Source organism: Symphodus melops, assembly GCF_947650265.1.
Source record: "Symphodus melops genome assembly, chromosome: 17".
NCBI classification, from domain to species: domain Eukaryota; kingdom Metazoa; phylum Chordata; class Actinopteri; order Labriformes; family Labridae; genus Symphodus; species Symphodus melops.
Genome location: NC_136707.1, coordinates 12913847 through 12934831, shown reverse-complemented (window position 1 = coordinate 12934831; position 20985 = coordinate 12913847). Strand labels below are relative to the sequence as shown.

At 40.1% G+C, this 20985-nt stretch overlaps 1 protein-coding gene across 1 annotated transcript; it reads right to left on the bottom strand.

Moving 5' to 3' along the window:
- Nucleotides 1–6419: 6419 nt before the first annotated feature.
- Nucleotides 6420–20335, bottom strand: LOC306838681 (pyruvate dehydrogenase (acetyl-transferring) kinase isozyme 2, mitochondrial-like). Its single transcript, XM_079367001.1, has 11 exons — nucleotides 20061–20335; nucleotides 18240–18381; nucleotides 16726–16797; nucleotides 16449–16636; nucleotides 16241–16330; nucleotides 14911–14988; nucleotides 10404–10480; nucleotides 10116–10214; nucleotides 8734–8844; nucleotides 8525–8638; nucleotides 6420–7954 (listed from the first exon to the last, which is right to left on the bottom strand). The coding sequence occupies exons 1-11, from the start codon at nucleotides 20326–20328 to the stop codon at nucleotides 7811–7813; spliced, it is 1383 nt and encodes a 460-aa protein (XP_079223127.1). The 5' UTR covers nucleotides 20329–20335; the 3' UTR covers nucleotides 6420–7810.
- Between the last annotated feature and the right edge of the window lie 650 nt (nucleotides 20336–20985).

The window sequence follows — 20985 nt, the reverse complement described above, 5'->3', positions numbered from 1 at the left end:
ACATACATACATTCATTCATTCATATGCCACTTGATCCATTGGGAGTAATTTGGGGAGTCTTGCCCAAGGACATATAGACACAAGGCTGCAGGAGCTGGGGATTCAACCCTAAACCCTAAAATCTAAGGGGGAAATGGGTGGTTTCCTCGATCATTGGGCAGCCATTGAATTAGCCAAGTGTTAACCAATGACCTTTTATTTCTTGGTGTTTTCCATCTGCTAGCTTCTTTAGCTCCACCCTCATGTCCAAATATGGTCACATCCTGCTCCAAAACCCATCACTGTAAAGCGCATTGGTTGATTCACAGTTGTTCCAATTTTTGTCTATTCAAATATTTAAGTTGTCTTTGAAATTGCTGCAATGCCGTCACCAGCACTCATCTTAGTCTATCCGTTGATGGTCAGTAAAATCCTCAAGATGAAAGGCTTTCTATCTCAGCATGTTCCTAATATAAAACATGAGATATGTTGAAGACCTTCACACAAGAGAATTGCAGCATGTAGGGAACTGGGTCTTCGGACATGGGAGCTATTCTCTGTTGAAAGTTGTTGCACCATTAGATTGACTTGAAGTACTATTTAAGGTGGAAAAGTTACTGATTGTTGCTTTGGCTCCAACTCTTTGCCTCTTACTACATTTATTAAAAGTTGTGTTAAGATAGCATTTCCAATTAGGTGAGCGCAATTAATCGACTTCAAAATGCCTCTTTAGAAATCAATGGGTCTTCACTTCGACTTTGTCCATGTTTTGCAAAGTCTTTATTTAAAACGTAACTGTAAATGTGTAAGGATCTCTTTTTTTCCAAAAGCCAGACCTGAAGGAATTAAATATTTGATGTTTAATACCCTTGTTCGTGTGATCAAAGACAGGTTCTATATAGCATACCGGTAAGAGTGAAGAGGCCTTTTGACAAGAGAGTGATTGGACTGCAGTTTCCAATCTCTTACTCTTTACTTTGTCTCTCTGTGTTCTCCTTTATAAAAAAAAAAGTGCATTCGATCAGTATGTTAAAAGCTCCTTGAACTGAAATAAACCTGAGTCTCCCTCTTTTTTCTTTTTTTCTGCCGTTTTCCTACATTCCCTGTGCTAAGAATAAGCTCTATCAAGTTCCTTTGTGATTTGGCTTAACATAATTATACCCCTCCACTGCTACCTCTCCCTTTATCTCAGTCTGTCTAACTCTCCTGCTCTCTCTCATTTTCTGTTGTCTCCGGTGGTCCTATAAACGGTAGACAATTAGCAGGGAAGGGTAGTTTTATTAATTAGCCTGTAACAAGGGCTGAGTAAAAGAGATTGATTGATGATTTGATGGAGGAGAAAAAGTGAACATGTTCACTGATGTAAAGTAGAATTGTGATGAAGACCATGTAAGAAATATGGACTATTTTTAAATCAAATTGTCTTAGAGATGGAATAATTTCCTCTTAGCAAATCATTTCAGGACTTCATTTCAAGTGTGAAAAATGTGGTGTAAGAAGTGAACGAAGCCCCAGATCTAACAATTGGAGCCAATGAAAGGCCCTTAGAGAGACATTCTTTATTTCTTGTTGTCCCATTAGTGAAAAAAATAAATAAAAAATGTCAGTTCTTGAGCCTTAATGTCACTCCAGCGAGTCAATTGTTACTTCTACTACTTTCTTTCGGTTTGGTTTAAAACCTTTTTTCTTGCAAGAAAAATCAGCATCCCAATAAATATCCCCATTTCTCATGTTATGGATGCAACTTCTTCACCATGCAGCGTTAGGGTTTTCTCAGGGCCTTTGTCCTCATCTTGTCCTTTACCAACAACCTCCATCCTGTTACTCACCTCTGGCTGTCAGAAAACAACATTGTCTATTTCCCTGTAAATGTACGCGTATACTAATTAACATTTAATATTATTCACGACTCACCTCTGCTCTATTATCTTATTTAGTGTGAGTGTGTGTGTGTAGGTGTGTGTGTTAGTGTTAGTTGTTAGTTTGGTCCTACTTTTTTTTGAATGGAGAAAAGCAAACTGACCACACATGTTGTTACAATGCTGCTTGTGCACCAAATAGCCTTTCTTTCTTTCTTTCTTTCTTTCTTTCTTTCTTTCTTTCTTTCTTTCTTTCTTTCTTTCTATTAATTAAGTCAATTTTTAACATTTAATGTTCCTTGTGTGTTAAACATACCTGGCCAATAAAACTGATTTTGATACTTGGTGGGGTTGTTTTAAGGTGCAGTGAGTGTGTAAGGTTGTGAAGGTATGTGGGTGTGAGTCCAGTGGTTCTACTCCTTTTCTCTCACTCTGTGTTCATTCATTATTAATCCCTCAGCAACTCCTCAGCCCCCTCATTTATAATGGCTGTGAGTTAGGAAACCTTGGTGATCTCAGGTGATGTGAAACGCCTCTTGCAGCCTTTTAGGAAATGCACTGCTCCTGACACCACCAGCTGTGAGCTAGTTGTGTATCTTATAACTTGACTGTATCAGCATTAAATGTTCATACATCAAGGATGGGAGGGAATGAATTCAATGTGACACCTTGATAAGAAATAATTTATTAGATAGTTTTTAATTGCTATCATTTTCACAGTATATGACTGTGAAGGAAGCACATCAGCACCACTTTTTGACAGGGTGTGGTAACATGTGCGAGAAGAATTTTGATGGAAGTTATTTTATATTTGCTTCTATTAAGATTTTGAAAAGTTTAGATTTTCAGACATTTTCAGAACTAAAGTCACAAACAAGACTTCTTCTAACTTGACTTTTTTCACCTTTAAATACTGTGATGAAAGACTTTAGAGTGTTCAATCCATCAAGATAGGACACTGGTGGTTGTCATGATGGGAGAATGCGGGATGAGAAGTGAGTTGAGAAGGAGCCGGCCATTGTTACTTTTGAGAGGAAATAAAGGTGACGGGTGAAAAAAGGTTGCTGTTAAATTATAGCAAACACAATTAAAATAAAGTAAGGGGTTTAATCATTTGATTACCAATGAGATTTCAGCTTTATGTCCTGGAATGCAAGACTTGTGGCCTCTCCATCACCACTTAGCAGGCCCAAAGTAGACTTTCTGGATAACCAACTACATCACCAGTTTTTTATAAATGTTGTCGTGTTGGAGGCTTGAATTGTTGTTCTTGTTGAATGAACATGTGCAGGTAGGTGGCATATTTATAGATAATTTGGATTGTAATACAATTTGCTAGAGATACTTTTTGCTAACCCTACTAAGATTAACAAAGACAAATGCATAAGCCATAAACAGAGTAATTTGTACATGTATTGTGTCTTGGGTGATTTGATGGATAAAGTACTATGAATGATTATTTATGCTTAGTGTATTCATGGGCCATGAGCTTCTAGGCCAGGACAGTTTTGGTGATAGTGGGACTTAACTGTTGGAAGCATACGTAAATAAGCTGTAAAAATAGAAAATAAAACATGCAAAATGATCGGCCAACAGACACTTAAAGTAAATTCACTTTCCTGGTTTAATTTAAATCAAACAAAAATATCAAGTGTTTAAGAAACCACATACTTCTTCAATGTAGTTTGAAGACAAAAAAACTGACATTTGCTTAACAGAAAATAAAACATTGATTAATTAATTAATGCTCATACAGCTATATTTAAAAAGGCCATCTACCTGCAGTCCACTGAACATGGTATATTGTGGGGTAAGATGTATTTCTGTCTTCATCACTTGTAAATGAGGTTTTCTTGGTCAAAGAAAGAATCTCAGACAAAAATATTTCTTTGCTGAAGTGGCTATTCTTAAAAAGTCAAACACCCTCTAAAGGAGATTACAGAATCAGCACTCTGTTCAACAGATTGAAGTATATTCTCCTGTACAATGATCAGAGATCAACAGTCAAAACAACAGAACTAATGTGGTTTAAAGCTTCTTAATATGAGATGATAGATAGAAAGATAAAAAAGAGTCAAGGACAAGGGAACTTCAAGAAAATCCAACTCTCAGTTGTTGGTAGATGTGTTGAAGTGGGGATGGGTAATTCCGTATTACAATGTCATTTGGAGTCTTATATTTATTCAACATCAAAACATATTATTGTTAAATTATGACATCTTCACCGATACAGGGATGGAAAGAAAAGAGCCAGTAGCCTTCTACAGTAAACTTGTAAACTTGAGATATGATGTGAGGGTAATTCTTAATCTTATCCACTAGGGGTCACTACTCAGCCTATAATAATGACTAAATAATAACAATGACTAAAAACAGACCACAACTAGATGTCCTGCTGTTTTTCAAGGTAAAGTCCTCAGCTCTCCACGGATGCTTTGAAATGACAGCAGAATATTTCATGTCTTCGTTTGAAAAGATATATTCCTATAAATGTGCAGTATTTATATTTAAGCACAGTTAGAGCCCAAATAGGTAGTTTTTCATTTATGACCAAACTAACAAATAAATTAAATGATTCGAAATTTGCAATAAGCATCGCAGTTGAAAACGTCCCTTTATACCAGTCTATTGTATTAAACCGTGTTAAGTGTTGTGGACTTCTGAAACAGATCATCACTTCAAACTCCTGTTCATAGTATTTCTTCTGACATGTGGAAGTCCTTGTATTCTGGGTTATATAATATTTTAATCAGGATTTTGATCCGTCTTCTCTTCATCCCAAAACAGATCGTTACTGTTATGCAAAAGAAATGATGGGGTGACCTGACCTATGTGACGCTGTAAGTCCAACAGTGTTTTGGCTTGTTCACCCATTACAAGTCTGTCTGGTCTGGGCAGGACTGCAATGAACCTGCCAAGGTTAAATAACAGCGTACATTCGTCAATCAATAGTTATATCACACTGAGGTCACTAGCACTATGTTGCTGACTCAGATATTAAATACACCAGTGCCCCGCTTACGAAGCGCATAGGGTTTAATCTTCAAACTGTTGATATTACAATTTGTCTCAGGAAACATTTGAACCGACAAAAAATACATAGCGTCTGTGTGAACTTGGTAACGGAGAAAATCAATTCAGGGGAAGCAGTTTATAAATGAATGCATCCCAGGAAGAGTGACCCAGCATCTAATCCAAATATGTATATCTCGTGAATAAGCATCTAGTCATTTTGTTGATCTTCTAATCAGTAAAAACATATTTCTGATTTATTTTCATAAGACGGAAACATGCTCAACCATGTCTGGGTCTATTTTTCAATGAATCAGTTGATTATTATATATAATTTGTATAACACCAATTGGGTTATCTCCGAGAAACTTTACAAAAGAGCGTATGTGATAGATATGCAGGAAATGTTTCTCCTTTGTATTATTTTCTGAGGTCAAATCATTTTAATAATTGTACTTACTTTATTGTGTCTACCAATTCTAGATATCCAAAAGTAAACATTTTGACCATGTGATCCCAAATAAAAACGAATTATACAAAATAAACAAAGGAGTTTGTATGGTCATCTTTGGGAGTCACTAGATAATGAAATGTTAGTTTTGATCTTTACCTGAGATTTCTTTAGAGAAATAAATAACATATAGCCTTTTACGCTAACAGGGTGGAGGCTCTGGTAAATCCTGGTAGAAGTTGATTGACCTGCTTTTGGTGATCACCATTATTAACCTTTGCAACTTTCTTGCCGTTCAACATTGCATCAACCCACTTTCACTCCCTTCCACCACCCATTTATTTATATATAGGACACGTTCAGTCTTCAAACCACTCAAAGTGCTTTACATTCCTGCCAGACACTTTCACACACACACACACACATTCACACACCAATGGCAGAGGATCACACCTCAAATTTTTGGATTTGCTAAAGACACACTTCGACTCTGAGCAACAGCCACTCGTTATAATTTCACACCTGATTTACTAATCAGTGAGAGAGAGATGGTCTGTTCGCCTCCTTTCATCGACTGTACCTGTCCTCTTCGACTAACTTGTACCCACTTTATGAAGAAAAACCTTTTTAATAGCCTGTTCATTTCTGCACTCCTAGATATTGTATGACAGTGTTCATGGTTATTTATTGTTCCCTTTTGAAGAAGCCTTTGGATTAGACTTTGCCACTGGTTTTAAAATGGGCTATATAAATAAAGGTCCTGATATTATGTTTTATAGGCACATACACAGACTGCATGATATCGGACATCCCAACAAACACACCCAGCATGGTGACCAAAGTCCCCGCTTTGACCCATTACTGTTGTGAGATGGAACCAGGTCGCCCACACACACACACACACACACACACACACACACGAGCATTCCGCCACGTCGTTCCATGCTGGCGTTATATAACTCTCAGTCTCTGATTGGTCCCAGGTCAGGTATATCACTTTCATCTGTAAGAGTTCATGGTAGAACTAACGGGGACTTTCTGTTACAAATCCACACACAGCACACTTGAACTCCTCTGTGTTCGAGAGACGATCATAACAATAAAGACAGAAGTTACATTTTCTTTGTGGATGATATATTTTCCCAAACATTTCATTATAAAAATAGAAGTCCTCAAACATATATACAATAGAATACAAGACCGTGTTATAATACAAAGTCTGGGCTCGTGAATACACACAGTGAATCACAATAAACCGTACAAGATAGAAACATACACACACTGCAGTTTGGACCAGTTACAGGTCTAAAATAAAGAGCTGATTTCAGAGCCTCTAAACATTAAGCAGATATAATTAATGAATAACCTCTGTTCTGTCAACAGATCACAAAGTTTACATAACTCCTAGACATTGTTCCAGCACCTTTCAAACACTAACAATGATCTTTAATCCTTGTTCACTATCAGTAACTTAGCAGCTGAGCAAGTGTTTGTTCTGCATCAGTACAAGGCCACAAAACAGGAACTGAAGAGAGAATTTACTGAGTTGTCCAAAAACGGTTTTAAAAGAAAAACACACAAGTCATATTCCCGCTGACTGATTCACTCTTACAGCAGGAAAGGCACAAAGAATAAATGTTCTGCTTTTGGTAGAAGAAAAAAAAGGTGACGACACTTCTCTTTGAACATGTAGAGGCACTTTTTGTTCTGATGAGACCTGATCGACTACGCAGAGCCCGTACATACCCAGTAAGTAATCAGCAAAACTGATCCCTAAATTATAAGAATGAAAGTTATTTTTCAAGTGGGGTTAATGTTGTGATTGTTGTAAATATTGGTTGTGAGAAATGGTGTCTAAAGCTCTTAATCAGCCCTACCATGAATTCCCCTCTCCAGAATTCACTCTGTACTTCACACTTTTCTGGAACTGTGAGGTCGACTGTTTGTCCAAACCGGTTCTTCTCTTCCTCTATCTAAAGCACGAGTGAAGAAAGCAGGAAGAGATCTAGGGATAAGATGCTGGCTCCAAGCAAGGAAGGACCGAGACAATCAGACGCCAGTGTTCTCTTGAATCTCTATTTGTCACTTCAGCTTTTGTCCTCTAAAATTCTGTTCTGTGTAAAAAGTATACCTAGATTTTTAGAATTCTTGTGAGATTTGTAGGCATTGTTCTATTTTTTCCTTTCAAAAGCAACACTCCTAGTAGAGCCCTGTCACCATATAACAGCAATTATAGGTTAGGTTAGATGTGAAATAATAGCAGCTTGCTTTGGTACAGAAACCAAAAGTACTTGGTTATTTCACATTCTAGACTTAAATATTGTTTTCATAAGGACTTAAGGTTGCACATGGGACACAGCCTCCTGAGCATAGGGGAAAAAGCAAAGGTCCACATGTGAGAGTGTTGAAGATCAAGAGTTACCATGTCCCCTAACTCCCTCCATTGACAGGACACTGTATGGCCTTAAAAGTGTTCAGAGTAAGAATTCCTGCGACGCTTAGACTCGATCACTTGGAGGTGCGGTAGACGGCCAAGTCAAGCGGCTCCCTGGAAGGAATGCACCAATCGTCTGCCTCCAAACTCAGCTTGTAGTTGCGCAAAGCGGTCTTGTTAAAAACTGGCAGTCTCTCCACAGAGTCTGTAGACAATGCCTAGAGACACACAAAGAGAACAAATTATCATACAGCACGTTTTTTTTGTTGGTTGGTTTTTTCGTTTTTACTAAATATAGTAATTAGTTTAAAGGCAGAGTAAGACATTTCCAAGAGACACTATTTTTAAGATTTTGGTTGAAATTGTCTTTAGGTCCTGGCATAAATTAATCATTCATGTGATCTGAGAAAGAAACTTAAAAAAACGGTCATCTATAGCAGTTGTAAACATAAAAACTTCGACCTATGTCTGCACTCGGTACGCGCTCCTTGAACCAATCAGGCCGCCCTCTCTCGAGCAGGGATGCATGCACGAGTCCACACTCAAATGTATGTGAGGGGCGTGGCTTTTGAGGGAGCACAGAGGGGAGCGGGTGGGTGAAGACGGAGCACGGAGAGAATGCTACTTTCAAAATCAAGCTAGTTTTTTAAATGCAACTACCCTGCCTTTAATTATAATGCAAGCAAATGGTAAGAATCTTGGACATCTGGCCTCAGCTTAATCTAGAATCTGTATCTGTCAATATTGAAGTTGGCTATATCATGAGATGTATTGTATGTGTGTGTTACCTTTAGGTGTATGACAGCATCAGTGCCATAACCTTCCATTGAGTAGAGCTGGAGGTCTCCTTGGAAGTAGCGAGCGTAGAGACGAGAAATGGGCAAGCCGTAGCCAAACCCTGCCTGTAAACACACACACACACACACACACACACAGGTAAGCTCTTCTGATGTTTTAATAAAGTGTTTGAATGTGTGTCTGTATGTAAGTCGCTTACCAGTGGAGCTCTGTGTTTTTCCCCAAAGGATGGTCTCGGAGCTGTTGAGTACATGTAGCTGAACAGACGCTCTGTCTTTCGGATGGGAACGCCACCTCCTCTGTCACTCATCTACAAGAGAAGCAGAGATGATGATGAAGACCTGACGCAAAGCAGTCAAGATGGAGGCAAGATTAAAAAAAATGACATGCAAGGCCTTCCTCAAAATCAGAACTATAATAGTCTAATTGTTTTGACCCAGGAATGTCATGTTTTTACTGTGAGAGCCACAAGCGTGCCAAGTAGCGCCGCCATGTTTTTTTTTTTAACAATTATTGTTTAAACACAGATCAGGTTGAAGCTCAGCTCACAGCGCTCAGTTGAATGTGTGAGGACAAGTTGTTCTCAATCACTTCGGCCAATGAGCTGCCAGCTGACAGTAATGAACATGGAAACACATGGGTGTCATTTTGTGTCTAAAAAGACTAAAGGTGAATTTTCTGTCACATATACAAATCGTTTATGCTGCACATTGTAAAGTCTTCCAGCGCTGAAATCTGAATCTAAAAGCTCAGTGTGATACAGAATGACGTAGAATTCAGCGAGTCGAAAAATAATTGTATAGTACAGTCAGCAGTTAGGGTCAACAAAAACATAAAAAACAAACGTGTTGACAAATGTTTTGGGTGGCAAACATGCCACAGATTTTTGATGTACCTTGAAACTGGTCTGACAGCATTTACTGTTAAGAGAATGTAATGACTGTTTCAATACAGGACTGTTTGTATTGTAAAGCGAGAGAACTGATGTGTTCAGTAATAATAAAAAAAAACTGCTGTCTTTCAGTATTTGTACGGGTTTCTCATTACGAGGTCCGTTTGAGACGCAGTCTTTCAGTTGGTAAAATGTACAGGCAGCGATAAATCGAAATAAAGACATTCAACGTACAAAATACTTGTACTTGTTTCAACTTCTAGGAAACTGCTTTACTTCACAAACTGTCTCTGATGATGTCAAAGAGGTCTCAGTTTGGAGTCACCATTTGCAATTTGTTAAAATGCCAGCTTGAAAAGTAACAGAGCTGCCTCCATGATGAGTGCCTGAGTGTAACTCTACCTGTAATTTGAATTCTACTGACGTTGCAAGTAATAATTGAAGGTGCGCTGAGCGACGTGATATGGGTGCTGGGTGTGCCAAGATGGAATAATGTGAGTATATAGGCATGTGGGTGTGGGTGATTGATCTCCTATTGATACCAAGTGTTTATGGGCTTTTATGTAACTAAATAAAGCAGCTGAATAAAATGAGTCAGCGCAGCCAAAAACCAAAGGGGTCACGACGCACCGCTGAGATCAGAATGATCAGGATAAGAGGGACTCATTCAACCTAACCCAACAACTTACCGTGATTGACAGGTCCTCTCTACCAAGAGCAACCATGACCTTGATGGGTGGGAGGGTTCTACTGGCCTCATGGTTCTCAATGGTGGCTCTCATGGAGTTCTATATCGAGAGGGGACAGAGAGGTTTACCGGCAAGTAGGTGAGGTACAAAATATAAAACTATGATGGTATTCAGGTTGAAAAAAAAAAACACTGCAAATTTTTTGCGAAGGCTCCTTTAATACTAAAGCAGAAAATGATTAAGTGTTTGTAATGTGTTTTCAGTTTGCAGCAGCTACAGTTTTATTACCTTGAAGAGCTCAAAGAGCATGTGGTACAGGTGAGATGGAACATAAGAGATATGGATCGGCTCTCTTATGTTGTTGGCTAGAGGAGGGGAAAACAAAACAACAGTCAGGGCTTTAGTGGCTAAAATGCGTTTTACTGAAAACAACATCTTCAGAGTATTGTGCTGGCACTCAAACATGGGCAACGCTCATTGCAATGTGCTCTAGACAATACACGGATGACATTAACCCTGGTGATTTTCACCTGAGCAAACGTGTCAACATGATTTTCATGATGTTGCGTTTGTCTTATGGCTCCCTGGGTAGCTTCTTTGACGTATTTGAAGGCTTAGGTCTTTCCCTTCTCCAAAACATACTTTTCCTTCAGGCATGTGTTTGGGTTATTTTCACCCGGCAATAGTTTCTCTCTCCTGCAGCCGTTCATGCGTCAAGGAGACTGTGCCTCAAACGTCCCAAGAATGGGTGGACCAAAGAACAAATTTCCAGTTTCATTATTTTTTTCTCTTTAGCATTTTTTTTCTCCTAATTGTTCATTTTGGAGAATTTCTATGGTACTTTTTTTTTCCATTTTGTTAGGCATGGCACAGTTGGAAAATAAAAGAACATTACTCTACTTTGTCATTTATTGTCATAATCTAATTTAGTGTAAGCATTCTCATAGCTGTTAACTCTTTTGCTGTTGATGCTGTTTATATTTCCTGTTTCTTGTTTTTGAGCCGCTGTAACAACTGAATTTCCCCCATTGGGGTATCTTCAATTTAATACATTTTGATGGTCAAACCGTACTGGCGCCTGTGACTGGCAGTGCCACGGCTCGCTCTCTATTTTGTAGATTATTGATGATTATTGTTTCACTATATGTGATCTTAGCAGCCCAGATGACAAATAGAAGTGTCCTGGCTTTACTAACCTATGATCGGGACTCTTTATTTCGTATCAAAGTGTCATTGGAGGACATGTTTCATACCTGGGACCGTTACAAACAGGCATTTCCGCCTCCGTTTGAAATCCATCCCGACTCACAGGACTACTTGATGCTGTATCGGGTGCCGAGAAAGACCCGCAGGAGATCCAGGAGGTCCAGAAAAAGAGGCTCTCGGTCCGGTATCCAAGTAAAGCGAAGACGTGCTGCGGCGCACGGGGGCTCCGTCGTCTTCGGCTGCCGGGACCACGCTCGGTTCCTGCGCCAGATCCCTCTCCTCGATGTGTGCGTCAGCGTGTCCTCGCTGCCGCCTGCCCGCACTTCAACAACTGTCCTGGACCCTTCGCAGTGCTGGAGCCATGGTCAGGGGTTTTCATCGCCATCGCCTACTTCCGTGTTTATGCCGGCTTTTCCAGCATGGACCAGCTGGAGCTCACGTGACCGCTGGATGTGCCTTCGTCCAATCCCGCTCCTCAACACGGACACTACCTCCGAGACGTCAATCCATGTCGGCCTATTGAATGCTCGTTCAATTGCGAACAAGTCTCATTCACTAAACGATCTTTTTACAAGAGAAAACCTGGATATTATGTGTCTTTCAGAGACATGGCAGAGAGATGAAGAGTTCATTCATTTAAATGATCTCTGTCCACCTGGCTGCTCTGCTGTCGGGAAGCCCCGCCCCTGTCGCCGTGGTGGTGGCCTGGCCATTGTTCACAGGGAGGTCCAAAAATGCAAACTGATCCAGTCCCAAGATTTCTCTTCGTTTGAATCACAGATGGTTAAGATGGGTTCCTCATCCCCTTTTTACTGTGTGTTGATCTACCGTCCTCCTGGCCCTGCCGCTGTCTTCTTAAAGGATTTTAGTGACTTCTTGTCCTCTATTATAAAGCTGGACTCTGTTTTAATCCTTGGGGATTTTAACCTTCATGTTGATGACAGCTCATCTTCCCCTGCAATGGAACTTCTAACATTGACTGAAACTTTTAATTTTGAACAGCATGTTTCTGAGCCCACTCACCAAAAAGGCCATATTTTAGACTTAGTTTTTACGCTTGGCCTAGACATTTTAAACCTGTCTGTAAATGATGTTCATTTGAGTGATCATAGTCTTGTTCTGTTTGATCTGCACTTTTGTCCTGAGCCCAAGCCTTCAACAGTCAGGTCTCAGAGGCGTGTTATCACTGCTAATACTGCAGATAGTTTCTCTCATTTATTTGATCCTGTCTTGGTCATGAACTGTCTCGATGTGGATGATCTCACTCACTGTTTTAACAATCACTGTGTAGAAATTCTGAACCAGGTGGCTCCTGTTAAAACAAACTCCTCTACCAGGGAAAAAGCTCGCCCGTGGACTAATGAAGACATCCTAAATCTAAAGAGACTATGTCGAAAGACTGAACGCCTGTGGAAATCCACTAACCTTGAGGTGCACAGGCTCTACCTCAAGGACCTTGTGTCTTCATACAATGTGATGGTCGAAAATGCCAGATCCGAGTATATCCACCAACTGGTAGCACTAAATAAGAAAAACCCCAAAGTGTTATTTGAAACGATAAACTCACTTGTATGTCCTGCTGCCCCAGTTACCCCTGTGTTTTGTGAAGCTGACAGCAATGCCTTTTTGAGATTCTTCACAAACAAGATAAAGATAATCAAGGACAACATCCCGCCCCCTCTTCGTGTTACCCCTGCTGTTTCTGAGCCTGTCTCCAGCTTGTGGTCCTTGTTTAGGACTGTGACGGTTGCTGATATTTCAGCAGTGGTGTCTAAGATGAAGCCCTCCTCTTGCTCATCTGACGTCCTTCCCTGTAGGCTTTTTAAAAAAGTGTTTGGGGAAATCGGCCCGTGTGTGACCAAAATGGTTAACCTGTCTTTGTCCACTGGTGTGTTTCCTACTGCATTCAAACATGCCATAGTGGAGCCATTACTAAAAAAAGCAGGCCTAGACCAAACAGATCTTAATAGCTTTAGGCCTATTTCTAAGCTCCCTTTCATGTCAAAGATCCTTGAGAAGGTGGTCTGTAATCAGTTGACCCTTTTCCTGGATCAAAGCAGCATCCATGAACCGCTTCAGTCCGGTTTCCGTAAGCAACACTCCACGGAAACGGCCTTACTGAAAGTGTCCAGCGACATTATGATGGCTGCTGACTCTGGAAAGTTCACGGTCCTGGTTCTCTTGGACCTGTCCGCAGCTTTCGACACTGTAGACCATCAGATACTGCTGAGAAGACTGAGGGATCAAGTTGGACTGTCGGGTTCAGTTCTAAAATGGTTCTCTTCTTATCTAACTGGACGAAGCTTCAATGTAACAGCCAACCAAATAAGGTCGGAGTCTGCGGACCTGCTGTGTGGTGTGCCTCAAGGTTCCGTCTTGGGTCCTGTCTTGTTTTTGCTGTATTTGATCCCTCTAGGAGAGATCATACGAAGGTTCGATGATGTTTCTTTCCACCTATTTGCTGACGATATCCAGCTGTACTGCTCTTTTAAGCCGTCCGAGATCCAGAAGCTGAGCTCCCTACGTCTTTGTCTGATGGAAATCAAACAATGGCTCAGCGAAAATTCTCTGCAGCTCAATGCTGAGAAAACAGAAACATTGATTCTCGCCCCTGATGACTCAATTCCAGGGATTAAGCAGTTCTTGGGGGACCTAGGCCAGTCCGTGAAGCCTAGTCTTAGAAACCTGGGAGTTATTTTCGACAAAGACATGTCTTTAGTCCAGCACTGTAAACAGCTGTCAAGGAACTGCTTCTTTCAACTGAGGAAGATCTCCAAACTTAGAAACATGGTTTCGCAGAATGATTTGGAGCTCATTATCCACGCCTTTGTGTCTTCACGTTTAGACTATTGCAATAGTTTGTTTTCTTGTCTTAACAAGAAAGAGCTCTCTAGACTGCAATTAATTCAAAATTCTGCAGCAAGAATTCTGACCCGCACAAATAGGAGGTCCCACATATCCCCTGTTCTGAAAGACCTTCACTGGCTGCCAGTGTCTTTTAGGTTCAGGTTTAAAATCCTGGTTCTGGCCTTCAGAGCCCTACATGGTCAGGCTCCCTCTTACCTTAGTGAGCTGATCCAGCTTTACGCTCCTGTGCGAGCGCTGAGGTCTATGGATCAGAACCTGATGAAGGTCCCTCGAGCTCATTATCACACTAGAGGTGACCGGTCTTTCCAGGTCGTTGCTCCGAGCCTCTGGAATGAACTTCCATCATCCTTGCGCTCAATTGATTCAGTTGTCACTTTCAAGAGTCAACTGAAAACGTTTTTATTTGTCCAGGCTTTTAATTAGTCTCTTTTAGGGCTGCTATGATTTTTGTACTGTCTGTGTATTGCTTGTGATGTTTTTAAACCCTGTTTGTGAAGCACTTTGTGGCCCCTGCCTGCGAAAAGTGCTATATAAATAAATTTTACTTACTTACTTACTTACTTACTTACTTTTTATTGGGTATATTATATCGCGTAACAATCATCCAGCGTTAGTGATGGTGTTACTAATTTAAGCATTCCAGGGTTAATAATAAGCATCTAATACAGTCCCACTACAAACTACTCCATAAGTTAACCTTTTTTTTTTTTTGGCGTCTCACCATTCATCTGCCGGAGCTCCAGCTCTGGGGCGCCCAGGTAGTACTGCTCACAGAGCATCTTGGCACTCTCATAGGCATCTATAGAGATGACAAAAAAAACACATTATGATTTGCCCTGTGGACAGGGACAGGAAAGATGAATAGGTATGATACAGGTTGATTCTAAGAAACAAATAGCAAGTGTAATGGTCACAAACCAGCTGCTCAGACTTGTTCTGTTTTAATACTGAATCTAGGCCAGACTGGATGAGCAGCCTGCCAGCTCTGTCCCAGTTATCGACATGATTCATTTGATAATATGAGGAGTTGCTTTGCCCCATCACAAATAGTTTTTGTAATACAAAAAGAATAAAATATAAAACTATGCTTTGTTAAACAGAAGGTCCTTTACCTGCTTTTTGTAAAGTGTCTCGAGATAAGATCTGTTATGAATTGACGCTATACAAATAAAGGTTGATTGATTGATTGATTGATTGAAAACAAACACAGATAAAAACTAATAATTAAAACAAATCATCTCATTTTTACCATCACAGAGCAGCTACTACGTGTGTGTGCAGGTCTGACTAATGTGTTGTCGTTTAAGGTTGCTGGAACATTAAGCCCGTCTGTGCACCTTGTAGAAGTCGAAGAAGTCGTGACAGAAATTCACAAAGCAAATGTGATAGCTGTCAGAAGGTCTGTAAGCCAAATGTGACACTCAGGCCTCTCGTCTGGATGAATCCAGCGATGATAAAACCAGCTTAAACAAGGTCTTAAAAACTGGTGTTGCAACAAACCTCGTCAATTTGTGTAAGGTGTTCTTAAAATGCAGCTCAGGCTCTCTTGAGTTAGTCTTTCTCTCTCTCAGAATTGATCACGTTTGCTGTGCTTGTAATTTTTTTGTCTGTTAAATGACATGATCATCGTCGGTAACCATTAAACAAAGTGTCAAACAGGTTCCAGCACACTCGGGAGGACTGTAACTCTCATCACGTCCAACTGAATGTAACACGATAGTTGAAGATTTGCTTGCTGTTAAGTAATGTTGTTAGGATGTCAGCAGTGAGCTGAACCGAACCTGTATACTAACAGAAGAAGCAGTCGACTAGCTTGTAATGTCTAATTTGAGGACCTCAATTTTCACTTTCAAAAAAAAAGAAAAAAAAAGAATAAATAAACTTTTTAACTGGGTCGCAACACTCCTCTGTTACAGCTAGATTGATACATGAAGTTTTTGTTGAAACAGTAAGAGACTTTAATGAAACATAAATTAATGAATTTGTGATATCAACCATATTATGACAAATCGAGGCCTATTCTCTTTATTTTCCCCTCCTTTTCTCTTTACCTCGAGCAACCTCTGTTACATCACACATGGAGTCAATACAGCCAATGTCGTTTGGGTGAGCGGGGTTTGTGTTGCCATAGAAGACAAGCGCTGCAAGAAAGTAGAGAAAAACAAATCTGGTGATATCATCTTCCTACTACAATTGCCTCTAGGAATGAATGCGGGTGCCACTTTCGTGCTTCAACCAGCTACAGTGTGGTCTACTTACTGTGCATGTTGATGAGCATGCGGATGGAGATACGGCTGGTGTAAAAGCGATCCAAGAAGTACTGGATGTTGTGGTCGTTATTAGAATCCTGCTGACCAAAGGCATCTTTGTACTCAATGACTCCCTGAGCCATGGTAGGGACCACCTCGTTGTGCCGGTTTCTGATCAGTTCCAAAACTTCCACAAACCTGAGTTGGCGACAGAGGAAGTTAGGTTGGGATAAAAAAAAAAAAGATCTGTGCTTATATTTTCCTACTTGAATCTGTGTTTCACTCACGTCTCAAGGACTTCCTGGTCATCGGGGTTCTTGTCCAGAAACTCAAGGATCTCCATCAGGCTCTGGATGTACCTACAGGAACACAAACACAAGAGAGTCATTGATTGTTATTCAGCATGTCTGCGATCACAAGCGATAGCGTTAGCTTGATCATGGCAGATAAACATGTATACACTTTAAACCCCTGGTACTATTATGGGTACATTGCAATGCACCCATTGCAATGGAAGAATTCAAAACAGAGACAGAGAGAGAAACTGTAAACACAGCTTTCCATCATCATTGACATGTGTGTGTGATGACGTAACATAAGGAAAATAACACCAATGGGACACTTGTTCCCTGGGATGACCCACCTGCCAGTCAGTCACGAGAAAGTGAGCAGCAAGTCCGGGTTGCAGTATCTTATCAATGACTCATGGATTTTTTTTTTTTTTTGAGTTCTTCATCAATCTGAATAAATCTGTCTCAGTCCCTTGAGTGACCCGAGTGAGTTCTCGAAATAATTCTGAACTACGTTTCAGAGACTTCATACACAGGTCAGCTGACTCTTCTAAACATACGAGATATCAACCACACTGCACTGTATCCATCATAATAATGTCTTTTTTTACACTGAAGTCATCCTGTCAAGTTTAGCACCCCCTCCCAAATTCCTAGAAAGTTCCTGAAACCATCACAACATGCTCTCAGGATTTGGAAAACACACACGCACACAGAGAGAGAGAGGGAGAGAGAGAGAGAGAGAGAGAGAGAGAGAGATGTTCCATGGAAGAACTTTTCAATTTGCCTCTAAACACTGACAATGAATTAAGCACCAAGTGTGTTTGGAAGAGTTTTAACATTTTGTGATTCATAAAAAAACATCTGCTTTTTTCAACGTCTCCCACTCTGTAAAAGCGTTTCACACTAATCATAAGTGGGTTCAAACTTTCACTGCCTTTTAAAGTCACATTATTCTTACAGGTGACACTGTGCCTGTTTTTCATCTTGTCACTCGACTGTGACGCTCCTGCTCTGAACGTGTTGTTCCCCTCACTGTTAACAACATCAGGGAGCGAGGAAAAGGAAGAAAGGGAGGGGGGGGGGGGGGGGGGGGGTGTTAAAGGAGTAACTGGAACAAAGTTCAACCCACACACACATACACACAAACATCCCCACCCCAACCTCTCCGCATGGAAATATAATGTCTGATTATATCGAGGATAACAATGTTGGACTGCTCTTTACTGCAGGCGTATAAATTAAAATTAAAATCTCAAAAGACTTTCACAAGTCCTGGGGTTATAATCTGTACAAAACAGGAAAGTGTAACGCTCTTCATAAAGCACATTTATGAAAATACCTTGAAAGTAGCATAAACTCGTTTTACTGACTCATCTGCCAATATGATGTCAAAATGTTGCGTAACATTTATCTAATCAGATGTTAATAACAACTCAAGTGAAATGTGTTAAGTCAGGCATTTCAAATCCTCAACAGTCGTTTTGTGAATACTCAGCAATTTATCTCACCAGCTCTGGACCAGCTGGACTGAAGGCGTGGACCGGAGCCGGTCTGGTAGGAGGTTGATCTCCTTCATGATGTTGGACAATCGCACAGGGAGCTCCTGACGAAGGAAAACAAACGATGTACGCTCGCAGGCGTTGGTTGAGCCTGGAGAATAGACAGAATGGTGGAGATACAATATGTAACCCAAATATAGCCATGAAATAAGTTTGACTTTAACATAAGATCCACTTGCTGGGTTTTAATGGTGCATTCATAAATACTGTATATTTCAGAGACAGGCAGTGAGAAGTGATTGAAAATTCAGTAAAAACGTAAAAAGGTCCAAGGTTATGAATAATGACTACACTCAGTATATATTCATAATACACACTGGACTGTAAAAACTACATAAGATTCAGATGAGGTCTGAACAGTTTGTGTTCAAACTGCTTTTCTCTGAACCTCCCCTTCAAATGCCCCCTGGTTGTGTTTCTCCGCAAATCAGTGATGTTTCACTTTACATCAGCCTGAGTGACATTGACACTGTAACTGTGGCCCTTAGGGGTGCAATTTGTAAATTGCCAATATACATAAAATATGTATTACATGAGCGCTCTTGCAACTCCACTCAAACTTAAAACTGAAAAAAAAAATCTCCCCCTCTCTGTCTCTCTCCCTGCAGAGCATGTGAATGTCAGTTGACACTGTCCTGACAGCAGAACAGACCATGAGGGGTAAGTTAGGAGAAATTGTTTACTCACAAATTGCAGATGTCAATAGTGCCATTATTAGAGTATAATGATAGAGCCTAATAATAGACCAGGTTTGATCAACATTATTGCATTCCCAATGATTAAAAATGTATTCTTTCTATATTTCATTCATTTTTATGTCATTGTGTCATAATCATTAATCTCTTAAATTATAGTGAGATCTGTTTGTGGAGAGCTGACACCGACCTTTGACAATCATATCTAATCATTTGTTCTTAAGCCGAGACATCTATGCCAAATGTAATAAAGTGCCCTACATATTTGTTTACCAGGATGGGACAGACATAAGGTTGCAGTGACCTTTGACTTCTCACTACCAATTTCTTATCAGTTTATCCACAGGTTCCATTGGGTGTTTGTTTCAGATCTGAAGCTGTTCATTACAGGTGATCCTGAGATGTGGTGTTCACATGAATAACAAGAGTCTATTAGTAGGCTACAAAAAAGATGCCCGATGTCAAACTATCACAGTGTGTTAATTTAGTTATCCTTGATTCTTTATATAAAACAACTTGTGAATATATATTTTGTTTAATTTCTTTAAGATGTAGCATTAGTCCAACAATCATCATTTTAGTGAACATGAAGGCTTGTAATAAAATAGGCCACAGGATCCTTGTCCCCATTAAAATGTGTGGCATAAACAAGGTGGGCCTAATTCTCCTGAGATCAGTCATTATTTTCATTATCAAGACAAAAAGAGCAGGGAAAGCTGTCACCATCATCAACATCTTCACCTTGCACACACGGGAATCTACAGTGTAAGCTTCATGTTTCGTCTGGTGGTGCAACCCAAGCCCAAAAAAATCAACTTTGCATACTTAAGGAAATTCAACCATAGTCATTTATAATAACATGTTGTGTTTTTTTCCTGTCCCTATACAAGGCTAAATGACAACCCAGCATAAAGAAAGATAAAAGCACGTGCAAATAATAATTATGATCACTTGTTTTAGGCTATTATTGAACGTTGATAAAAACAAGGGACTACAAATACATTTGTTACAGTCTGTGGTTGGGACAGACGTAACGTGAATCACTGTTTAAAAAAAAAAAACTGTCGCTGCTTACCGAAATCCAAGAACTGCTTCATCGAGAGAGGAGAAGGGGAGAACTTGGAGAAATGATCGATGTGTTTGGGCACATTAGCCAGCGTTGCTGTCTTTATCAGCGACCGTACAAACTTCATTTTACTGGTCATCCTCAAACAACTTAGAACGTACAGATTAAATAAAGAATATGATATAAAACCATATAGCGTAGGAGAATTAACAGTTAGACAAAATGTTGATTCCGCCGCGAGGTTTAGAAGATGTAGGGAGTCTGCAGCTGTACACATGGAACTGTTACTTAATAGACAATATCCAGCCAATAGGAGGGCGGGTGGGCGGTATCCAGCCAATTGGATTTCCAGGAATCCTACTGTACAGAGGGAAGATAGTAAACAAGGAGCCAGGAGCGTGAGCGTGCATGTGCGTGTGACCGGGTCATATCGTGTTTTACATAACGTTTCCTCCGTCTGATAAACACCGTGTGTAGCTATGTCTGCTGTCACCACATTGATATGGACTGTAAAAACATCAACACGATCTGTACCATACGGGAGACAGGGGACGGTTGCCACACTCTGCCTCTAACAACAACAACTTCAACATCTGCAACGCCCACCCGACCACCGACTCAAAGTCACACGAGACTAGTGATGTTCAATTCTATCTATCTATCTATCTATCTATCTATCTATCTATCTATCTATCTATCTATCCAAATCAATCCTCATCTTGATTTGATACAAAGGTTCTTGTTCAGTGACAATAACTCTAATGGAGTCACACCATAGAATGTAAAAAGAAGTCACACCCATGTATTTCTTTATTTATAGTGTACTTGTTTTGGGAGGGTCATGAGACTTTGTTGTTTGTAAGATGTTGGGATACTACAGCAACAGAAGTGATCCTAGAATGCTGGTGTTTTAAAAGTGCATTGAACATTCGAA